This window comes from Cnephaeus nilssonii, assembly GCF_951640355.1.
Source record: "Cnephaeus nilssonii genome assembly, chromosome: 20".
Lineage (NCBI taxonomy): Eukaryota > Metazoa > Chordata > Mammalia > Chiroptera > Vespertilionidae > Cnephaeus > Cnephaeus nilssonii.
Genome location: NC_137091.1, coordinates 11,042,425 through 11,064,964, shown reverse-complemented (window position 1 = coordinate 11,064,964; position 22,540 = coordinate 11,042,425). Strand labels below are relative to the sequence as shown.

At 54.2% G+C, this 22,540-nt stretch overlaps 1 protein-coding gene across 5 annotated transcripts in view; it reads left to right on the top strand.

The window, feature by feature from the left end:
• ZFHX3 (zinc finger homeobox 3) overlaps nt 1-22,540 on the top strand; it is a 246,862-nt gene that overhangs the window by 147,668 nt on the left and 76,654 nt on the right. For all 5 annotated transcript variants that reach the window (XR_013815205.1, XM_079800262.1, XM_079800265.1 and 2 more), the window contains one exon: nt 2,083-2,314. Coding sequence is in view for 4 of the 5 variants with exons in the window: in XM_079800262.1 (XP_079656388.1) it covers nt 2,083-2,314 (232 nt within the window). In the remaining variant the exon portion in view is untranslated. The remainder of the gene's footprint in view (nt 1-2,082; nt 2,315-22,540) is intronic.

The window sequence follows — 22,540 nt, the reverse complement described above, 5'->3', positions numbered from 1 at the left end:
TGTGTGAACTCACCCCCTTAGTGGGGAAGGGATTTTCTCTGTCGGCACCTGGAGAGCCCTTCACGCTCCTACCTGAGGACTAGTTGCGCCCGTGTACGTGATGGAGGGCCTTGCCCCCTCCCCCCCCCCCCCCCCCGACACACAGTGAGTTTTCTACAACACGTACTTGGCGTATTCATATTGCCTCTCCCAGGAAGGTGCAGACGTGCTCCTGGGACGTTCACACTGTCTGGTGAGCGTTGGACGTGCGCCTGTGCGCAGATGAGCCTCAGAGCCGCGCCATTGGATAGGAGGTGCTGGTGGGGCCCTGGGTATTGTCAGTGTTGGGCCCCGGGCCGGGCGTTCCAACTGCTCTGCTCTCTCGGGGTCTTATTGTCGCCCGGCCCAGACACGGTTGTCAGGGTGTGTGCATCGAACGGGGCCGGCGCGGGGCAGGCGGGGGAGCAGCAAGGTGACTTCCGAGACACCTGCTGTGTGCTCTGTGCAGGGACTCGGACCGGCTCCCGGGACTGGGGGTGGGGCTGTGGGCGAGGAGGGAGGGAGGGACAGGTGGTGACACGAACACACTAGACGCGTCCATCATCTGAATTTCCTCCTCCACAAGGATGCCGAGAGTCAGGGTGTGGTTCTCTCCTTCCCACAGACCGGCTGGCTAGCGTGGGTCAGTCCCTTAGGCTTTTCGGAGTTGTTCCCCTGCTCTAGGTGTACCCCGCAGGGAAGCGGCCGTCTCCCTCCCACGGGTCTTTGGGAGTGACGGGGGTGGCCTTTCTGTGCGCCCAGAGCCAGCATGTCCGTTCCCTCACCGCTCCCAGAAAGGGCCCATTGCTTTTTCATTCTCAAGGAGGCATGAAATGTTGTGAATGTCGTCCTTGGAAAATCGTTGTCCCCTCTGAGGCATGGACGTCCGGGTCTGCTCTTCTGCACCCGCGACTCTAACCCTGCGTGAGCCGCCTCCCGCCAGCTCGTGGGCTCCCGGGCCCTGGAATCAGTGCTGTGCCCCCAGACACCACACAGAGTGCCGTGTGACCGTCCGTGCCGAAGCCGGATGACCTTGAGATGTTGGCAGGGAACTAGTGGGGAGAAATTTATGTTTCTGTCTTTTTTTTTTTAGTTCTCCCAATAGACTGTAGTTCCTAATACAAACACTCGCCCTTCTTCCTCGGCTTGTGTTGCTGACCTCGGTGGGGAGCTGTACAGGCCGCTGACCTGGGCTGTCCTTAGACTAACGCGCGCTGCAGAGGGCCAGGCAGCTCTGTCTTAGGCCTGCAGGACCTCCCGTCTCTGCAGGCACCATGCAGCTGTGGTGTTTCCAGAGCAGCCCTGGACGATTCGTGTCACGCACGTGGCTGTGTTCCCTTAAAACTTTATCTACAAAAGTAGTCAGCAGGTGGGATTGGCCTGCGGGCTGCTGTTTGCTGACCTGATCTCCATAAGGCAGGCCGCTTTGGAGAAAGGAAGGGGACCTTTCGTTACTGGGCCAGGAACACGATATGCTGAGAAAGGGCCAATCCATTCGCATTCCCAGCCCGTGAAGAGCCACAGGGGAGGGGACGCTGGGGGACACAGGAATGCGAGCAGCTTGCTGCTTCTCTTCGGGGAACTGCTGGAGAAGGCACCGTGGGGCGGAGGGGAGGGGGGGGGTCGGGGAGGGTACACAGAACAAACCCTCTAAGCCTCTCAGTCTAAGGAATAATATCGGGCTGCAGCCAGGATGGCGATGGGCTCAGGGTGGTGGCGGGCTCAGGGCGGCGGCGGGCTCAGGGCGGCGGGCTCAGGGTGGCGGGCTCAGGGCGGCGGGCTCAGGGCGGCGGGCTCAGGGTGGCGGGCTCAGGGCGGCGGGCTCAGGGTGGCGGGCTCAGGGCGGGCGGCGGGCTCAGGGCGGCGGGCTCAGGGCGGCGGCGGGCTCAGGGCGGCGGGCTCGGGGCGGCGGGGCTCAGGGCGGCGGGCTCAGGGTGGCGGGCTCAGGGCGGTGGGCTCGGGGCGGCGGGCTCAGGGCGGCGGCGGGCTCAGGGCGGCGGGCTTGGGGCGGTGATGGGCTCTGAGTGGCTAACCCCAGGCGTGTCGTCTTCTTCGCCCCGGCAGCACCTGCAGCAGCACGAGAGCAGCGTGGAGGGCGAGAGCTGCTACTACCACTGCGTCCTGTGCAGCTACTCCACCAAGGCCAAGCTGAACCTCATCCAGCACGTGCGCTCCATGAAGCACCAGCGCAGCGAGAGCCTGCGCAAGCTGCAGCGGCTGCAGAAGGGCCTCCCCGAGGAGGACGAGGACCTGGGGCAGATCTTCACCATCCGCAGGTGCCCGTCCGCCGACCCAGGTGAGTGGTCTCGCCGGCCCGGAGGCCTGGGTGGGCCAGATGCCGACCTGTGTGCGGCCTCCGTCGGGTCGGTGGGTGCAGCAGGCCCACGCCTCGCACCTGCGGCTGACCGCACAGGCGGCCATTGTATTCTGGAAGGAACATGCATGGATTGTTGCTTTTTTAAAAAGGAACTTAGGACCACTTTGATTCTGGTATCACCAGCCACTGCCCGGGGAGCCGGCCAGCAGCTGCTCTGTCCCCACCCCCACACTGTCTGGTACACACTGGGTGCAGCATATTGCTTCACGTTGTACATCGCGCAAGTGCCAAGCTATGTCTTGTTCGATGTTAGGACAGTCAGGGCCTCACGTCTGATCTGGGAGGAATAGCTTCAGGTAGGATCCAAACAAAGACTGGTTATAAACATTATTATTATATTTGAAAGCAACCCCGGTTGCCCCGTGACTCAGTGCTGCCTGTTACTTCCCGGAGCCAAGCCTTCCACCTCCCGTCCTGTCAGCTCGCCCCACAGTCACCTTCCCTGCACCCCCGGCCTCCCCCTGTGACTCACCCCCCTGCGACCGCGCTCGCTGGAATCACCCCTCTGCTGTGTTTTCAGACTTCTCATCCCTTTCTCTCAACTTGGAAGCACAGGACAGTCGCTTGCCACTTGAGAAACAGTAAAGCAAAGGCCCTCCCGTAGTCCTGCACCCGCTCTCTGCCTCCCTCCGGGGGAAGCTGCAGGGCTCTGGAAGGCCTGTCCTCACGGGTCATCTCCAACTGCGTCTCATGCCGCCTTGGTCTGTGTCCTCCTGTCATCAGACCGCCCTGGAGAGGGCCCCCTGGGCCTTGGGTTTACCACCCCCCCCCCCCGAGGGGCTCCCTGCTGGCCCGACTCTCCCCTTTCTGTGGTCTTTGAAATTGTTGCCTGGCCCCGTCTCGAAGCTCCCTCCCTGCTCTGGGTGCTCAGGTGTGTTCCTTCCTCATCCTCCTGCTCCTCCGGCTGCCCACGCGCTGGCATCCCCCAGGTTGGGCCCGGCCCTGGCTCCCAGCCTCTGGAAGCTTGGCTCTCCTGGCCTTGCCAAGGGCCCTTTAAGCAGCTCCGGGTTCTCCCTGGTGCCGCCTCGCAGGCTGAGCTCACGATGTCCTGTCCACACTTTCCTCCCAATGACTCGCTGCTGATCGACCTGGTCCAGAGGGGCACTCAGGGCCACGCTTCTCCCTCCACCACCTGCAGCTCCCTCTCCGCCACGGAGCCATCGGGGCTGAGTGGTTTTAATCTTAACGCTATCAAATTGCACACTTGTAGAGCTTCTAAAGGCAAAAATTACGCAGCCCTTATGAAAAATGGCGTGACCCTCCCTCATCACGTTCCCCTGAGCAATGGCTTTCAGGTTTTAGCTGGATTTGTGTTACTTGTTTCCATATTGATTGACATGCTTCTATTACTATTTTTGATTTTTTTTTCCAAGTTTAAGGAATCTCTTGGCTTTCTACACTGGAAGATGGCGATTTCACTAGCATGGCATTCTATAGATCCACTCACTTGGACCCACTCACACACTCCCCACCTGCAAACACACACACACACACACACACACACACACACACACACACCATGCTCCGCACGCACACACACGCGTGCACTCTGCACTACACTTCCCTGCTCGCCCCCCCCCAGATTCCCCCTCCCCCCACTCCCCAGGCCCCTACACGCTCAGTCCTCTCCTCCCTCTGTCTTCCAGTGTGATTAAATAATAATTTGGGGTTTTATTAATATTCAGTGTTTTCATTATTCTAACTCTATAAATATTAATCACAGCTGAGCCGTGTAGAGTTTTATAATTTCATTTACCTACTTGTACAACTTTTTGTTTTCCCTGGTTTTCTAGGTACCTATGATTAATTCATGGCTCAGCCTCCCAGAATGACAGTTCCCCATCTCTGGAGGCCCTGCTGTTAGCAGTTGTGCTGGGGGCCGCGTTTCCTCCTGGAGGCACCCCTCCAGAGCCCCCAGACCCCTGCCCACCTGCTCCTGTCCCCGTCACCCCGCTCTGACTGCACCCCCTTCTCCACATAAGGGGCACTGATTTCCCGTGTGACAGGCGGCACCCCCTCTGAGGGTCCCCCCACCCTCACTGCAGTGGCTCCGGTTTCCTATCACAGCGGCAAGGCCCGCGGCCCTGAGCCGGTGTGAGCCGGTGTGTCAGGAAGGTGCTGTTGGGCACCAGGATAATCTTGTCGTTCCCTGCAAGACTGTCTCCTCCCACGTGTCTTTCAAATTCCTGCTCTGGTTAAAGTCCCGCCGCCTTAACCCATGGGGTCTACTTCGCTTCCTGTCTGACCCCATCGCTCTGTGTGTGGGGGGGCTGCTCTCCGGAGCAAGGGACGGGGCCCGGGACCCAAGGACAGTCTGTGCCCGGAGACTGAGACCATTGTGCCATCTGGCTGTGGGGTCCCCAGTCCCCACTGGGGCACCTGGCCTCTGGCTGCCCCTGCCACTCCCCATTAGTCCACTGCCCAGTCACTTCCTAGGAGTCTCCTTCCTCCACCTCTTTATTTCAGGGCTGGGGTTTTTCTTTTTAATGTTTTTGTGTGTTTTTTGCCAGCTCTGCCTACGTCATTGTTAAAAGCTGGTCCCTCCCCCCTCAATTCTTTCTTTCACTCGGCTCAGAATTCCCTTTTTATTAATGAGGTGCCCAAACTAAATAGTGTACAGCTGCCATTTCAGCCGGGGTCTGTGGGCGGAACAAACAGTTCCCTGTTTCATAACGTAGCGCTTCTCTTTGTGCGGAGCGCTGGAGTGGCCTTCCTGCACCATCGCCTCTGGGTTCCTCTCGTGTAATGCGCGTTAGGGTTCCTTTCCCCCGACGTGTATGAGCAACTGTGGTCTGGGTGACAGACTTCCTCTCTGTATTTCAAAATCCTTTTGTACTGTCTTCGGCCCGCAGTCATGTTTTTGGTCTCTACCCACCTCCCTCCCCACCCTGCACCCCTCTTACCCTCACCCCCACCCCACCCCCACCCCGGCTAAATTCATCCTCCTTACCAATGACAAAGAGGCAAATGATTAGGTGATGTTCCTGTTGACATTAACAGTAACTCGGTGCTGTTTTGGAAACTTCGTTAAGAAAACTCATCTTAAAATATTTCCTCTCCACCTCTCCTCCCAAGGGATTGGCTCTTTAAAACTTCTTGAAAAAATGTCTTCGGTGCCCTGGCCAGTGTGGCTCCGTTGGCTGAGCGCCGTCCAGTGCCCTGAAGGTTTGCTGATTTGATTCCTGGTCGGGGAACCTGCCCGCCCAGGTTGCAGGCTCATTCCCCAGGGGCGCGCAGGAGGCAGCCGATCAGTGTTTTGCTCTCATGTCGATGTTTCTCTCTCTCCCTTCCTCTCTCTCTCAAAATCAAAATCTTAAAAAGAATGTCTCGAAGAAAAAGGATGTTGTGACATGGCATTAAGTGGAAGGTCGTCAACTTCAGATTTTACCCACAGACTTCATAAAACATCCCGTTTTCTCCTCTCCAACAGAAAAATGAGAACCGTAATCTTCAGCCAGAAAAGCCGCTCCTGCAGCGTGAGGGAGTTGGGAGCACCTTGCGAGCCCGGCCTGCTCTGACTCTAAGCTGCGCGTGTGTTCAAGGTTGCGCTGTCTGGAGTGTTCGATTCTGGTGTTCCGATGCTAAGTTAATGAGCGCGTTCTTTCTCCTTCCTCCCTGTTGTCCACATTCCTGAAAGCTTTACCCAGAAGCCATCGGAAAGAACTTCCTTTCCTTTTCTGAGCTCAGGACCTTACGCCCGGGCTCCTGTCGCCTTCCGCAGGCGCTGGGGCTTCCCTTGCTGAGGCTCGTGGCGCGAACTCTCGGATAGGTCCTTCCCTGTGATGACAAAAATGTCTCCCTCTCACATATTACTTGTTAACATCAGCCAACATGTTTTCCAGTCAGGCAAGCTCACCATCTAGCCTGTCAGTCGCCATGAACATGTACATGTGCAGGAGGAGGAATTGCGACGATCCTCTTGGGCCTTCACAGCTGGTCGTGGCCAGGACTTACACCTGCCACTGGCCGCATCGCCCCAGACAGGCAGCGTCTCGGCCTGGCCTGCACCGCAGGGCCAAGTCTTGGCGGCCAGCAGTGTGCTCGTGACTAGGCCATCCGCCCCTGCGTGGTCCTGCCTGTGGGCAAGCTTCACCCTCACCTCAGTGGGCAGGCCGGCCCTCTACTGCCTTGTCTTTACCTCGTGTGACGGTGGTTGTGGTTATGCTTCACACACACACACAAACACAGCATGGGCCTTCTCATTTCAGACACGGCTTGGAAGGACACATCTCAGAGAACAGAGGAGCCTAACCAGATGAGGCTTCCCCACCCCCCGTTATTATTACTTTTTTGCATCCCGGTCTTCAGATCATTGGCTTGCATGTTATTTTCCAAGACCAAGTGGTCCCTTGACTGTGCGGGGAGTTGGTCTTTCCACGCCGTCCGCACGCACAGGGGAGGTAGAGGAACCTGTCCTGGGCCGCCTCCCTGGCCAGTAGGCCTGTTACGGGGCAGCTGCTGTTTACCTCCCCGGGCACCAGAAGCTCTGGGAGGTGGGTCGTGGGGAGGATCAGCTCCCTGTGTGCTTGTTTAAGAGGCGTTTCTGGTGGGAGAGGGGGGTGCGGGGGGGGGAGGGGGAGTGTAGGTAATTTCATTCTGTCAGTGCCCGGGCACAAGAGGCCCTTGGTCTTTCTGTCCTCAGCCTTCCTTCTCGCCGCCGCCTCCTGTTTTCTCGCTCACCCTTGCCTTCACGGCTCTTTCCTTCATGTGGACATAAATTTCAAAACTTTGCACAGATGTAATTAGCGATTCTTGACTGAGCGCCTACTGTGTACAAGACTCTTGAGTTCTAGGCGTGGATACAGTGGTTAAGGCACCAGCTCAGGCATTCGCGGCAAATGGAGGGTGACTCGGTTTACCGAAGGCACGCTCATTCAGAGAGCCGGAGACTCTTGCTTGGCGCAGAAGACGGAATTCCCCTTATGACACAGCTTTGGTGCTCGAGGTAGTGAATTCCTGGGGCCAGGGGGGCTTGCCAGGTGACGAGGTGGTTTTGGTGACAACTTGTACTGAAACAGTCACCAGCTTTGCTCGATGGATCATTTTTTGAACCAACTTTCAGGGAGTTCTGTTTAGCTTGGAAGGCTTAAGAGGATAAGAACATGTACTGTTTTTAACTTTCTCATTTGATTTTGTTTTTATTTTTCCAAATTGGCCTAAGGCTGCCTTCTAAACAGGAACTACATTACTTTTTTTTTTTGTAAATAGCTAAGTTATAAGCAATTTCAGTGTGATTTTTCTCATAGCAATAAAATATGTGTGGCCAGTTCTGTAATCCTGAAGTATTGTTTTTATAAAACCAAAGTTATGTTCTTTTTTTTTTTCTTCCCTTTTTACTGTACATCTTGTTAACGGGGCGTGGGAAAGGCATGGGGTGATGGATTTCTAACTGGAGAAGTTCGATGTAAAAGCGCATCAGAATAAATCGGGGTGACTGGATTTCAAGCCCTTATGGAGGAATGAAGGAAATAGACTTTATCTGTAATAAATACATTCCCCACTGAAGGGCTGTTTGGCCAAGGGTTGTAAGCATCAGTGTGCTTTTTTAGAAAGGTGCTTTACTATATGCAAGAATGAAGAGAGACCATTGTGTATCAAATGAAAGAGAACATATTGTTAAATGAAAAAGGGAATTTGCAGAATAATGTAGAGGTTGATTCCGTTTTCTTAAAGTATTTCCTTAAAGCTTTAAAAGTAACCATTCTAAGCAAAGTCAGTAATTGGCATATCGGGCTGGTTCGTGGGCGGCATCTGCTCACGTGTATGGAACCTAAAGGAGCTCAAACGTTGGTGAACCTCATCGACAGAGACCTCAGCCGAGTCGCTCCTGATACACCATGGGGTGTGCCTTGGTTGCTTTTGTTCATGGAGATGGTTTTCTACTCGTCGGTGCCCGGCACACATAGTTTGATTACTGTCTGATTCGCTTGCGTTTTGCATCCACGTGAAGAGGACAGGAGTGGTTCTCCGGGCGTACACTGCCTTGTTTTCCTGGTGGATAGAGTTCCTGATTTGCCTTAATTAGTCCTCTAACAATCTACAAAGGTCAGTGCCAATTGCCTGCTCATTTGCATTTGTAATTGCGATGGCTTCTGATTACATATTTCTCATCTTAGTCCTTCCTCTAATATGTGCTAGTGTGTCCTCTTCTCCCCCGCCTCACACCCCACACCCCACACCTCCCACACACCCATGTTCCAGCCTGTGTGGGAGCCGGGGATCTGACTCTTCACATAAGAAACCTGTGTAGGGATGGCCCAGCCTCCCCGGGCACTTCGGCGCCTGTGACGGAAAGGCACCTTGCAGAAGCCGTTGCCTCTAAGTCAGGGACATAATGAAGTCAGAGTCGGGGAAATGACGTGGATGCCAGGCAAGAAACCCGAGAGCCATTATCCAGCAGCCTTCTTGAACTGGGTAATTAAGGGCAATTGAACTTTACTGCCCACTCTCTGCAGGGTATGCTAATGGCCTGGTCTGCTGGAAGGTGGGCGTGTGCAGGGTGCTGTTCCACTGTTGTCCCGTGCTCCGGGGCTGGGGGGGGTCCCCCAGAGAGCCTGTGACACCACCAGGCTGGTCACCTGGCGATGGGACCCGCGTCCACATCTCATCTCCTTCCTCTCCATCTTCTCCAGGGAGACGAGCACTGGCACGCAGTCTGCGCCTTCCAGAGACACATGACCCGAGGCGCGGCTGCGGCAGCTCCAGTCAGTGACTCTCACTCACCACGCTTTCGTGGCTAGCTCCGCCGTTCACAGTTGGTTTATTGTGACGGGATGACCCGAGTTCCCTGGGTTTTCTGTTTCATTTCAGTAGGTGGAACTGGAGCCCACACTGCCCTATGTGCTGGCATGGATATGGCACACACTGCCGGGCCGGTTAGCCTTTTTCTTGGTGGAGGCTTTAGAGGGTCTCCCACGCCGGCCCCTTGGGTAGCTCCTACTGTGTGCCCTCGGCCACCCCGCGCCGCCCACTCCCTGCTAGGGAGGGTGACACCAAGTGACACGACAAAGAAGAAAAGAAAGGCTCCTGCTGGCGGTTACTGGAATCGGAGAGACCGCGTGGTGTGTGTGTGTGTGTGTGTGTGTGTGTGTGTGTTGATGGTGAGCCTTGGGGGTCCCCTGTTTAAGGATATGAGCATGCCAAAGGGCCCAGAAAGACAGGGATCCTCAGAGGAGACAGAACGTCATGTCCCACCAAGTGCTGTTTTAGTGACACCTTTATGCCAAGCCCCCTGGGGAAGGGGTCTCCAGGGGACCTGAAGGTCTGAAACTTGACTCTCAGGTGCACGTGGATTGCGAGCCAGTGAGGGGGTGTGTTTCCTGGGCTGGAGTTGGGGTTCTGTGCCTGGATTTCACCCAAGGGGAGGGGCCTGTGGTGCTGACAACGGTAGCGGGACACAGTGGCCATCCCCTGCTGTCCTCGGCCCTGTGTGCAGGCCCCCCTGTCCCCTCTGCGCTAACACCTCCTTGGTTGCCCAAATGAGTCTCTTAAGAGAAACAATGACTTTCCGACTGCGCACAGCATCCACATCTCAGGCTGCGTGCATCCTATACTGAACCTGTTCCTGACCTTGATGGGGCAGGAAAGGGATTAGAACGTGCATCTCTTTGCTACCGAAATAGCTCAAAGGCTGCTGCTCAGCCTCACAGATGGGAAGGAGCCCCCTTCAGACTGTGACCCAATTATGACACTTACAGTCCCGCATGCTTTTTCCAAGCACTGACTAGCGGTGGAGAGTGTGTGGCCTTGCCGGTCCGTGTGAGCACGCCCACGGGTGCCTGGTGCCTGGGTTCCCAGGTCCCGAGAGCAACAGGGAATGTTCCCCACCTGCCAGGCCAGCCTGGCAGCCATAAGCCACACGTGGCTATTTAGGTTTAATCAAGTTAAAAAACACACAACAGCCAGTGTCTCTGTCACACGAGCCAAATTTCAAGTAGTTAAGAGTGACGTGTGGCTTGTGGCTGCCTCGGTGGGCAGTGCAGGTTTACAGAATAGCCAGAACGTTCCACTGGACAAACCTGGTTCCTCACAGGGCCCCGGGTTTGCAGCCCGCCACGCCAGGGGCGGGCAGCGCTCTGCAGAGCGGCCTCGGCTTCCACTGTAAGGACGCTGGTGCCTGCCGCCGCCTGCCGTCTGCCAGCCTGCGCCAGGGGCTGCCCGACTGTCCTCCCGTCTCTGCTTCCTTTTCTCCGTGGGCTCATGTTGGCTGTGCCACCCCAGCCTCTCCCCTGAGTGGTAGTGAGGGCGATGGAGAGGACTTTGAAAAGCTATTTCTTACGGAGTGGATGCTAAAGGGCTCTTTATAGTTTTATACCTCAAGACCATCTTGAGACCTTTTGTGTATATGTTAATAAAAGGAGCTCCTTATTGCTTTTAAAAGATCCTGACCTCTGCTTTAATTAGAATACTAAAAATTGGACAGTAAGTGATTTTTCTTGGAACACGCCTGTCGTTTTAACTCGAAATTTCTTCCAAAATTATTATTTTCTCACCAAGTCAAAGAACCCTGCGCGTTTCTCACGCCATTTCCACTGGTTTAAAGTTCTGCACTTAGGACAGATTCTTTTTCCTCGTGGACTGCCTGAACTGGCTTGGGCTGCCGTAACAGAAGACCCCGGACCGGCGGCTGGAGCAACAGGCGTTTATTCTCTCACCGTCCGGAGGCCGGGCGCTCAGGGCCGGGCGCCGGGCTGGGTTCCTCCTGGCGCTGCTCTCGCGGCTCGCCCGGGCTGGTTCTCCCGCGGCATCCTCTCTGTGTGCACCCCCTGGTGTCTCCCTGCACGTCACACTCTCCTCTTCTTGTGGGGACACCAGTCAGGTTGAGTCAGGGCCTCATTTCCATTCATCGCAGCCGCGAAGGCCCTGTCTCCAAATCCAGTCACATCGGAGGTGTTGGGCGGCAGAACTTCAGCACGTGGATTTGGGGACACATTTCCGTCCATCGCCTGCACTGCTGACAGCTGAGGCCAGGGTCTTGCTTCTTATTCGGTGAGGGAGGCTGGGGTGTGTTGGTGGACACAGAGGAGGAGGGAGGCGGGAGAGACGGAGACGCCTTGGCCGCGGGCTCAGTGTGCCAGTCCCTGCTGGACTTGCTGAGGGTCTTGGCCGGTGAAGAAACAGAGCGAAACTCACTGGGCTTGTGGGTGGATTGATAGCCCCCGTTTTGTTTCATTCTCTGTTTGGGGTAAATGCTCTCCAGAGCTGAGCGCGGGCACATCCTGCCCGGCTGGGATAGAGTTCTGTGCGGTGCAAAGGCGCGGCTTCCTTCCGCGGGTCCTGGCTGCTGGAGGTCCGCGCAGGGTTCGCCTCCCAGTCACCGGCTCTGTGTCGGTCACTCCAGGCTTGCCATTGCGTAAAGGCCCCAGTGCGTGCGTTTCCCCCGGAGAGCCTTCATCGGGGAGCCAGGCTTCCCACGTGTCCGAGGGCAGCACACCCTCACGCCAGCCCTCTCTTCCCCACGGCCGTTCCCCACCAGGGCTTTGCTTGACCTCAGGCGCAGGAAGTGAAGGCGCCGTCACCCCTCACAGGTCCTGGGTCACTGGGTCCACCGTTCCGGACCGTTGTGCTCATGCCACCGGCGGGCGGAGGCTGCCGTATTGGGCGGGGCAGGAGGTCCCGTCCCTCCCTGCGGGCGGTGCGCACGGCCAGAGCCGGGCCTGGGCGCAGAGGCCAGGGCTCAGGCAGCGCTGTGCCCGCGGCGCCTGCCTCCTTGCGGGGGCGATGGCCTCCTCCAGGGACTGCAGTGCTTTGCCCGGGACGGGATCCTTCATGTCCAGAAAGGAAGGCGACCCATTGCTGATCTTCTCCGGACCGGGCTGAAGAGCTCCATAGGCGGGAAGGCGACTTCTCGTCCTGCACACGTGGACGTGTCCTAGGAAGGCCGGGCGCCGCTCCGGCTCTGGGAAACCTGCCAGCCGGGAGAAGACAGTCTGCGGGGCCAGATCCCCAGTAAGCAATACAGGGTTAGGTGTGTGAGGCGCAATAAAAATAGAACCAGGTGGGGCAGGGGAGAGGGGGCGCTGCTTTATATAGGGTGCTCCTCCGAGAAAGTCTCCACGGAGGTGACATTGGACCTGAGAGGGAGACGGTGAGCGGGAGCGTCCAGACAGGGCCAGCAAGTGCAGTCCCGTGGCGGGTTGGAAGCGCAGGGAGGCGGGCAGAGGCCGGGAGAGGAGGCGCGTGCTGGCAGGTGTGGTCTGAGCGGGGCCTGGGAATTAGGATTCGCCCCCATCAGGGAGGGAACGGTGTGAGCAGGGGAGGCGGCAATGTGACCTCCACTGTTCAGGTGTCTGTGGAAAGTTGACTTGCATGTCCACCGTGGTTCAGGTGTGAGCTGTCTCCCTCTCCCTCACCCCATCATCTCCCAGTGAAGCCCCCCACCCAGGCAGGAGAGGGGGTGCCGCAGCGAGCAGCCTCCCTAGGAACCTTGGGAGCAGCAACAACTGCACGTAGAAGGGGCCCTGTTGGCCCTGAGCTGTGTAGGAGCCGCTCCCTGGGATCCACATAGCTTGGGGCCTCTCTGCTTCAACCCAGGGGTCAGCAGCTTTCACCCCCGCTTCCCCCCGTAAACAAACAAACCCAAATCCTTTCCTGGTGCTGGTCGCCTAAGTGTGAAGCACAGGAGAGACTTTTGTCCTTTTGACTTGAGGGTGACTTGTCTGTACTACAGTGCAAACCCCAAACTCAAGATTGAGGAGCTGGCTCTGGTCGGAGTATGTGTTAGGACGACGAAAGCAAAGTCAGACCCCTCAGTGCCCCGTGCCCTGCGCCTTCTGAGGGGCACCCACATTCCGCGGAACACCTGCAAGATGGCGATGTGCGGTTCCAGGACAGGAGCAGCATTTCTCCGCTTCCACTGCCATCCCCAAAGCGCCCAGTGCCCGGCACCTTTGTTCCCCGGGTGTCCCCGGGCTGCGTGTCCAGAGGTCATTGTCCCACGGGGGAAGGCCTCATGACCCAGCTCTGACAGACAGGCCTGGTGGAGGTCTGCAGCCATTTATCCTCCGCGGACCTGTGCCCAGGCCCCAGGCACATCTGAAGACTCGCTCAGAACACTTAAGACCAAGGAGCCGTGTGCCACGCGGTCCTGTTTTCTCTGGGCTTCCCTGGCATGAGGAATGTAGGTGTGTGCGTGTGCGTGTGTGTGTGTGTGTGTACGTGTGCGTGTGCGTGTGTGTGTGTGTACGTGTGCGTGTGTGTGTGTGGGGGGGGGGGGGGATGGTTTGCAGGCACAGGGCTTCCGGTCCCTCCTGGAAGGCAGTATGGCACAGCTAATTGGGAAATAGTGATTCTTTTCCAAGATCTGTTGTGACACCACGCCTCTCCCCCTTCAGGGTCCCTGTCCTCTCGGGATTGTCAGGCTTGTGTTGAAAGACCCCTGGAGGGAACGATGTTGGTATATATCACGGGTATTTGGAAAGAATGTTTCAGCCACACCTGGCTGCCGTGTGTGAGGACAGATTTAATTTATTTTAAAAATCTGGCCACAGGCAGACTCTTCTGTTTGTTTCCTTAGGGGAGGCAAATGGAAGAGCAGCAGCAAGCTGTGGTTTGCATTTGTTTCCTTCCAGATAGACCAGCCAGCAGAAGAGAGATTATCTCTAAAGGATATGAAAGGTTTAGTCATTTTAATTTTGTTTTTATTAAAGTTTATCATAACTTTTTTTTTTCCTGTCGTGCCCTCGTAGAACAGAGGGGAGAGAAGAGGAGGTAATATAAATACACAAACCCCAAGCATTTGGTTAGTAAAACTCCCTACGGGGCGGCACCACATGGCAGGAAGTGGTTGGCGGGCTGGGGACAGCAGGCTGGCCAGGGCAGCACTGAGACATGGCCAGCATCTCACAAGCTTCCTGTCCACCAGCGCACGCGTGTCGTGGGGGCTCCGGGCTTTCCTTACACAGAGAGGGAGGCAGCCCCCACTGCTGGCACATCCTGTCCTGGTTCTCGAGTGGCCTGCATCCCCAAGCTGTTTCCAGCCAAAAATATCTCAGTTCACGGAGAACAATAGAATTGGCATCAGTTAGATTCTCTGACCCTTGATCAGAACGATGAAATATTTGGACCTAGATATTCTGAAGACTTGTTGTGGACCAAAACCTCTAAGGTTGTATGTAAGTGTTGTATGAAACAGCCAAGTTGGGATGAAAATAGTCTTTGGTTTTTTAATAGAAACACTGTCCTATGATTTATGGTGAATCAGTATAGGATCCTAGATTATTAGGCTTTTGGCTCATTTTCCTTCTCGGGCAGTAAAAGGAGCTTGTCTCAGTGAATTCCGGTGTCCCCAGTCACTGGGTGTGGGCTGCGTCCCCCCGCCCAGCCGGCCTCCCCTCCGCCGTGGCTGTGAGGCCCTGTGAAGCGCGACTGGCATCCCAGCTGCGGACCAGGCAGGATCTTGCGTCACCTGAGGATGACAAAACTGTGCTCCCTCTCCTGTCCTCAGGAAGGCGGAAATGTGACGTGTGCCCTCTAGCCGTCTTTAAGGCAGTAGGATTAAAGCATTGTCAGGTGGTTACGCAGGTGGTGCGCTTAATACTGACATGTGCCAGTCTTGAAGTTGGGGCTCCATGAGGGCTTTGGAGTACGTTGTCCACTGTTTCTATGGGGAGTGGGGTGTTCATCGGTGGAGAAGCTGTTCCTTGAATTGAGCAGAATCTGCATGATGGAGGCTCCACCAGCTGCTTTTGGGTAGTGACCTGTCCCCTGCAAGCGGTGTGGGCAGCCCTGTGCACCTGCAGAGTTCTCTTGGGCCCTGGGACCTCCCGGGATGCTGGGCTGTGCCTGGTAGAGCCAGCGGCTTCCATGACGAGGGTGTTGGCTGGAAGGCTTCCCTGCAGGGCTGGGTCCAAACCAAACCAGGCCTTCCTCCTGAGGAAGACCCCAGAGGCTCACCCCAGTTTGCAGGGGGCAGCCCAGCGGCCTGTGATTTGGGAATTCGTACATGGGAGGTACTTGCACCAGGGAGGGGAGCTTTCCCGGTCACTCTCAGCTGGAGCTGTGTGAACAGCAGAAACAAGCCAACGCAGGCCCGTCTTGTTCCCTGCAGGCTACGGCCCACAGGGAGGCCGCCCTCGGGGAGAGGCGAGGCCAGCGACTGCCCTGTGCCAGTCTCTCAGGTGGGCCTGATGGCCTCGGGCGGTCTGCATTGTAGATGAGGTCTTGGTCCCATATTTTGAAGCTGTAGAGGCTATGAAGATCGTAGAAGGTGGGGAAACAACCCCCAAACAATCCTTTCCTCTCACAGCACTGGGCGGGAGGTACAGAGGCAGCCCAGGCGTGGGTGAGGGGTGGGGTGTCACTCCTCTCCTAAGCAGACGGAGGGGGAGGGCCGCCAGGTGTGGAATGGAGGCCCTCAGGGCCAGCAGGGACCCAGCTTCCTCCCACCCGGCCCCACCTGTGCTCCGGGCGGGAGGTGGGGGACAGAAGCTTGGGGACACCTCTCCAAAGAGCTTTCCCCAAAACCTCACCCCATTACCACTTCTTGTATCTCATTGGCTGGAGCTCAGTCACATGACTCTCCCTGGATACACAGAGACTGGGAGGTGCAGTTCTAACGGGGCGTTGCCTCGCTGCCCTGAACAGAGGGAGTGTTCTCACCAGGAAGCACGGTTGTTAGGAAGGCCATTCGGCGTCTCTGCCACCCATCTTCCAAAAGATGAGGGGATCGGGTCACCGGGTGGGGTTATGTGGGAGAAACCTGGGTAGCCATGAGGAATAATGTTCCTGATTACTATTTAAGGATATGGAAGAAAGTTCAATAGACAGGGAAGCAAGACACAAAATCATATGTAACTGTCCTAGTTTCTTTTAAATGTAAGTAAATATACTGAGATGTTAGCACTGACTAGGGGTGACTTATTTCATTCATACTTTTTTGTGTTTTCAAGACTTTCAGCAACAGGCACTTACTGCTTTTATGATTAGGAAACGGAGGGCAAACTTTACGTGTAAGGAGTAGAGAACTTGGTGATCACTACCGCGTATATGACATATGCTTGATGGAGAAAATAAACTGAGTAACGAGGGGGGAAAACTATAAGCATCCAGTGATAATGGAAGCATCCAGTGATAACGGAATGGCGACGAGGAACCTACCGTAGTGCCCTGGATTCATCACGAACAAGTCCCATGGAATGTGATTCTCACTGCAAAGGGTGTTGTGTTGTACAAATGCTAACTTACGTTCACTGTTCTTTCCAACCATCTTCTCAGGGTTACTCGGTAGCAGTCCTTCTCTCCCCCCCCCCCCCCCCCCCAGTTTTGCATTGGGAACACGGGCATGTTGAGGTTTGCAGCTTTTTGTTAAGGATTTGTTAGTGTAAATGCTAGTTTCTGTGAGAGTATAGAAAAGAGTAGAAGAAATGACCCCTGCTTGTCATATTTTGGTCTCTCTCTCTCTCTCTCTCTCTCTCTCTCTCTCTCACACACACACACACACACACACACACACACACACACGATTAACAGGATCCAAGATGACGGTTATTACCAGGTAGTGGAGCAGGGCAGTACACATCCTGGGCCTTCTGAGGTGTGAGGAATTCTTGGATTGGATGGCTGGCAAAGCTCCAAGAGTGGGCTAACCTGTTCCCAGAGGATGATGGGTAGAAGCAGGTGCAGTGAGATCCCAGGGGTGTTGGGAAGTTCAGGAGTTTGGTGAGGGGCCAGTGAACAGGCCATTCTAGCTGGAGAAAGGATGGTGGGCAAGGACCAACATGGTGGTCCCATTTTCCTCCATCTTTTGTATCTCTCTCCTCCCCTGTCCCCCCCACCACACCCATCTGCCCTTTGGAAAGCAAATAGGATTGCAAGTGTGAACATCATAGATGTATTACAAATACCGAAAAGCTCCTGTCTTTTCCTGTAAGGTCTGCCTCACCTTTCCTTTGCTCTCCCTTTCAGTGCCTAAAGAGAAATGTTTACACATTGGACCCTGACTAAAAGAAAGACTTATTTATGTTGAGGGGAACTGCAAGGGCTGGTGAGAGTTCTGTTTCTATTTAACATTTTCATTAGTAGCTTGAAAACAGTAAATAGCAAATGAAATGTGCATACAATCTAAAATATTTATGCAGTAATATGTATAATTGCATATACTTAAGAATAGAAAATACATAATTGGACTACAGATGTTAGAATCTTACTGTATTTTATGTATACTTCTTTGAAAATTTTTTAATCCTATCTAATAAAAGGGTAATATGCAAATTAACCATCACTCCGTCACAAAGATGGCGGCGCCCATAGCCACAAGATGGTGGTGCCCAGTCCTCTCAGCCCCACCAGAGTCTCCCAGGGCGGGCGGGGGGGCGGGGGGCGGCCGCTGAGATAGGACAACATGAGCATTCCGCGCCCGGCTGCTGATGGGCCTCTGGGCCCTGGAGAGCCTCTGTGGGCGTGGAGTGGCCAGGCCCTGCAGAGAGCTACTGGCGCACGGATTCATGCGCAGGGCTACTAGTTTCAGTATAATTTCAGACTTACAGAAAAGTAAAGAGTTAAAAGAATTCTTCAGCCGGATTCCCGAAATGTTAACCTTTTACCACATTTGTTTTATCAACTTCTCTCTCACACATGCACTTTCACTCTCTATACATGCATATGTAGAATACACACACACACACACACATTTACATTGTATTTTTTGTTTCCTGAATCATTTCCTAGTAAACATCAGACATGGTGCCATTTGATCTCTAAATTGGTTAATGTATCCTTCCTAAGAACAAGGGCATTATCTTTCATAGCCACAGAAAAATTATCAAAACCAGAAAATTAACATTGACACAAATCTACTAGGTCCGTGGTCGGCAAACTGTGTCTCTCGAGCCACATGTGGCTCTTTGGCCCCCTTGAGTCCACAAAATACCACAGCCTGGGTGAGTCTATTTTGAAGAAGTGGCGTTAGAAGACGTTTAAGTTTTAAAAATTTGGCTCTCAAAAGAAATTTTAATCGTTGTACTGTTGATATTTGACTCTGTTCACTAATGAGTTTGCCGACCACTGTACTAGGTAATCTGCAGATCTTATTTAAATTTTCCCCATAATACCACTTATATGAAAAGAAAACTGCAGGTAACACGTTGTATTCATCTCTTTAAGTCCTTTAACCTAGAACCGTGGTCGGCAAACTGCGGCTCTCGAGCCACATGCGGCTCTTTGGCCCCTTGAGAGTGGCTCTTCCACAAAATACCACAGCCTGGGCAAGTCTATTTTGAAGAAGTGGCGTTAGAAGACGTTTAAATTTAAAAAATTTGGCTCTCAAAAGAAATTTCAATTGTTGTACTGTTGATATTTGGCTCTGTTGACTAATGAGTTTGCAGACCACTGACCTAGAACAGTTCCCCAGTGTTTCCTATGTCTATAGTGTCAGCGTACTAGTATTTGACGAGTACAAGTTAGTTAGTTAGTGTCCTTCAATATGGGGTTGCCTGATGTTTCCTTATAATAAGAGCCAGGCAATGCATTTTGATAGAAATTATAGATGTTCTTCTTATGCATTGTATCAGGAGGGACATGATATTAATTTGTCTGTTTATTGATAATGTCAACTTTGATCACTTAGTTATGGTGACAGTGATTACTTATGTGATGAGTTAGTTAGTAATCATGATGACTAGTATGCTATCTATTGTAAAGTTACTATTTTCCACTTTGTAATTAATGAGTATCTAGTGGAGAGATAACACTGTGTCTGTTTAATAAGGAATTGATTTTTAAATGGGATTATTTGGGAAAATATATGCTAATAAAATCAATAGGTAGAGCTATTTGGCAAAAAGGGGTAATATGGTTACTGAAGGTGAGTTTTCAAGCTTATATATGATTGACCAGTTTCTAGATGGTTAGGTAATTCAGCAGACCAGAATACTGAAAGAATGGAGAGAATTTTCAAAATGCCCTTGGCCACTGATAGTGGAAATAAGTGAGGAATGGTGAACTTTGAAAATAGCCAAAGAAGTGATTACAGAATAAGAAGGAAGGAAAGGCATTAGCTTGGCCAGAGCCTGAGTAGCAGGGGTCTGAGGATGTGGACGTTGGGACGTGATGAGTCTGAACTCATCCCTGATTCCTTAGTTAAGGACCAGGAGCAGCTCTGGTTGCCATGGTGTGCTCTATGTGAAGTGGGCCCCCGGACCGCCCCGCCTGGAGGGGTTGTGTCTGTGTGGATGGGTTGGTGTCGGGACGCTGGGCACGGGGGACAGGTGAGAGTTTGGAGTGCTGCTGGCTGTTCTGTGTTTTTAGTTCCCGCCAGACTTGCAGTATTTTTTAATGTAAGAGCATTTGATTAGCTTTTCATTTTTCTCTGCTAAAGCCAGTACAAAGTCTGGGTCCTTATTCCCTTCCTTTCCATCTGCTCCCCCTTCTGCGAGGGCACAGATGAGAAGGCCGATCTTTGTCCTGGGCTGGCTCAGAAGGCACCGCCTCGTCTTCATCTTCCACTCTTTTCTCTGACTTGCTTTGGTGGAAATGCAGTCTTCTGATTTTTCTTCTTCTTGCACCAAATCATTGTCAGCTTTCTCTCCTGTCCATTCTTAGAATTTCTGCCAAGCCCCATTCTTACCTTTCTTCCTTTCTGGAGGTAATTATTCCTCCTTTCATCTTCAAGGCCGCACATACAATAGGGCCTATCTCCTGCCTCCTTAGGTGAACAGAGGTCTATTGTGCCCGGAGGCGGGACATGCTCTGTGCCCTGGGGAGCGTGCTGTCTAGCAGGAGAGGATTCCTGAAGAGACCACTGACGGCTGGGAAACCCGGGTGTGCTGATGCGCTCATGTGTAAAGGGCGCAGTGCACGGAGTGTGAGCAGGTGGGGGACAGACGTGAGGTCTGAGGGGGAGGAGATGGAGCACGTTCTCCGTGGGGAGGGGAGCCTGAACCTTCCTCTTGGGAACAGGGAACCGCGAGATGCTGGCATGTGGCACGTCATGTGACCTCGCCCTGTTTCAGGCAGGCAGGGCTGGCTCTCCGTGGAAGATGGGAGATTTGAGGGTGGAGCTCCTGCCAAGTGGACGCTGAGGGGACATCTGGGCGAGTGGCATGAGAGTGGTGGTAAGAGGGGGGCCCTGAGTGCTGTTTCGGGGCTCCCTCTGGGAGAAACGGGGGGAAAGCGGCTCAGGTGATGGTGAGGCATCAGGCTGGGGCCCCTCCCTCAGTGGGTGCTGCTGCTGAGTGGAGAGAGCAAGGCAAGGAGCAGGCTGGGTAAGAAAGGAGCATGAAAACAATGTTACCGTTGAACCCACACATCCCTCCCTCATCCCCCTCTTTTCCAAATGATATAATGCTTAATGCGTACCACAGCCTTGCACATGACTGTGTGCTGCTTATTTATCTCAGATTGTTCCAAAAAGATTGGATATTTAATTCTGCTTAGTGTGCATTCCCAGGACTGTGCCTCCGCGGGGCAGGGGCCGTGTCTTAGCTCCTGTGCAGCCCTGGGCCCGGGCCTGCCCCGCGTGCCGTGCTCCCGTGGGCGCCGTCCTGCGGGTTCCTGCAGGTCCCTCGGCGGGCTCTGGGTCCCGTCCCACACACTTACTCTCCTGTGCCCCCCACCCCTGCTGTTGCCTTTTCCTGCCCCTATAAACATCACCCCCTTTCTGAGGATTAATGAGAACTGTCCAGAAAAGCCACTGAACAGGTCGGTGTGTCGACCAGGAGTACAGGAAGTCCTGCCTCGGCGTCATCAGTAGGTTTGGGGACTGTAAGCAAAACCACATATAATGAAACAGTTTTACCTAAGCTACTGGATACACACACGAGTTGAGCATCTCATCAATGTTGTAGCAAAAGTGTTAATCAGGGACCTGCTGTTTCATCAGAAGAACACGGGCACCTTGAGAAGAAAGTGCCTGGTCATATCCGGTGCCACTTCTTCGTTTCTGCAAAAGCTCACCTCTCCCCAGATTCCCTACTGTTCACTTTGGCCAGAAATTTGACAGGAAATGACTACATGAGCAGAAACAGATGACTCAACTAAAATAAACGAGATCACAGGTGGGAACTGGGCCATCAGTCAGTGGAGGAGAGCTGAACTGCACTGGCGGGAGGGCACGGACCGCAGGGCTCCAGCCCTGCTCCTTGCGGCCTTCGGATGTGGGCATGTCTGGTCCCCGGAACGGTGTGTGTGTCCTCTGGGTGGAAGGGACACACGTAAGAAAGAGTGCCCGCCGCCTCCTCGGGGTGACACCGAGTGGCCCTCCAGGGGTCCGGGGCCTGTGCTCTGTTACCCGGTGATGCCGTTCTGGACTTCCCCGCCTGCTTGACAAGTGCTCGCTTTTCTAACTTGAGTGCAACCACTCCCTCCGGGTCCTCACACAGTCTGCTCCCTGGCAGCCTTCGCTTTGTGGAGTGGAATGAAGGGTGTGCTTCTCTCGGCCCCTCACAGATGACAGGTTTCTGGGGCACTTGGGGCTGGGGCTGAGGGCGCCGATGGGACAGGCTCATGCTGGGTTAGTGAGACGTGACACTGGACCCTCAGCCTGTACTGGGAAACATGTCAGTGAGATGCACTCTAAGTGCATAAGCAGCTCCCCTTCAAAAATAAGGAAAGCAATAGCTACCTGTGTGTAAGAATTGCAGAGTGTGTGTGAGGGGTTGGGAAACCCCACAGCCCAGGAGGATGAGGCTTTCCCCTCCCCAGAGATCATGCCTATTCATATTTAGCAGAACTTTCTTCCAGAAGCGCTGTAATTTGGGGAATCCTCATGTTCACGGCTGGTCCTGTCATTGCCAGGTCACTTCTGACTTCAGGTGAAGCGGGACTGCAGGTGAGTGGGTTCCTGCCCCTGTCAGTGATGGAGAGAGGGAGCACAGCTGTCATTCGTGCACACTGAGTGAGGTCAAAGAGCTGGAATAGCTTTGCAGAGCCCTGGGATGGAGTGAAAGGCCCCTGAATGTCCTCAGACATTCTACGGTGACCCAGCGCCCCTGTCACTTCCTCCTGCACCTCCTCAACTCTGAGGATCCCCCTGCCGTTCCCTGCCTTTCTCACACATCGGGGACTTCCAGTCAGACCTGGTTGCAAGGGCTTTTAAAAGTCACATGGGAGTTTGGGTCACAGAATTCTGAGCTGGCTGACTTTGGTCATATTACATAATCCAGGGATTTCCCCCCCTCCCCCTTCTCAGGTAATTTGATGAATGAAATG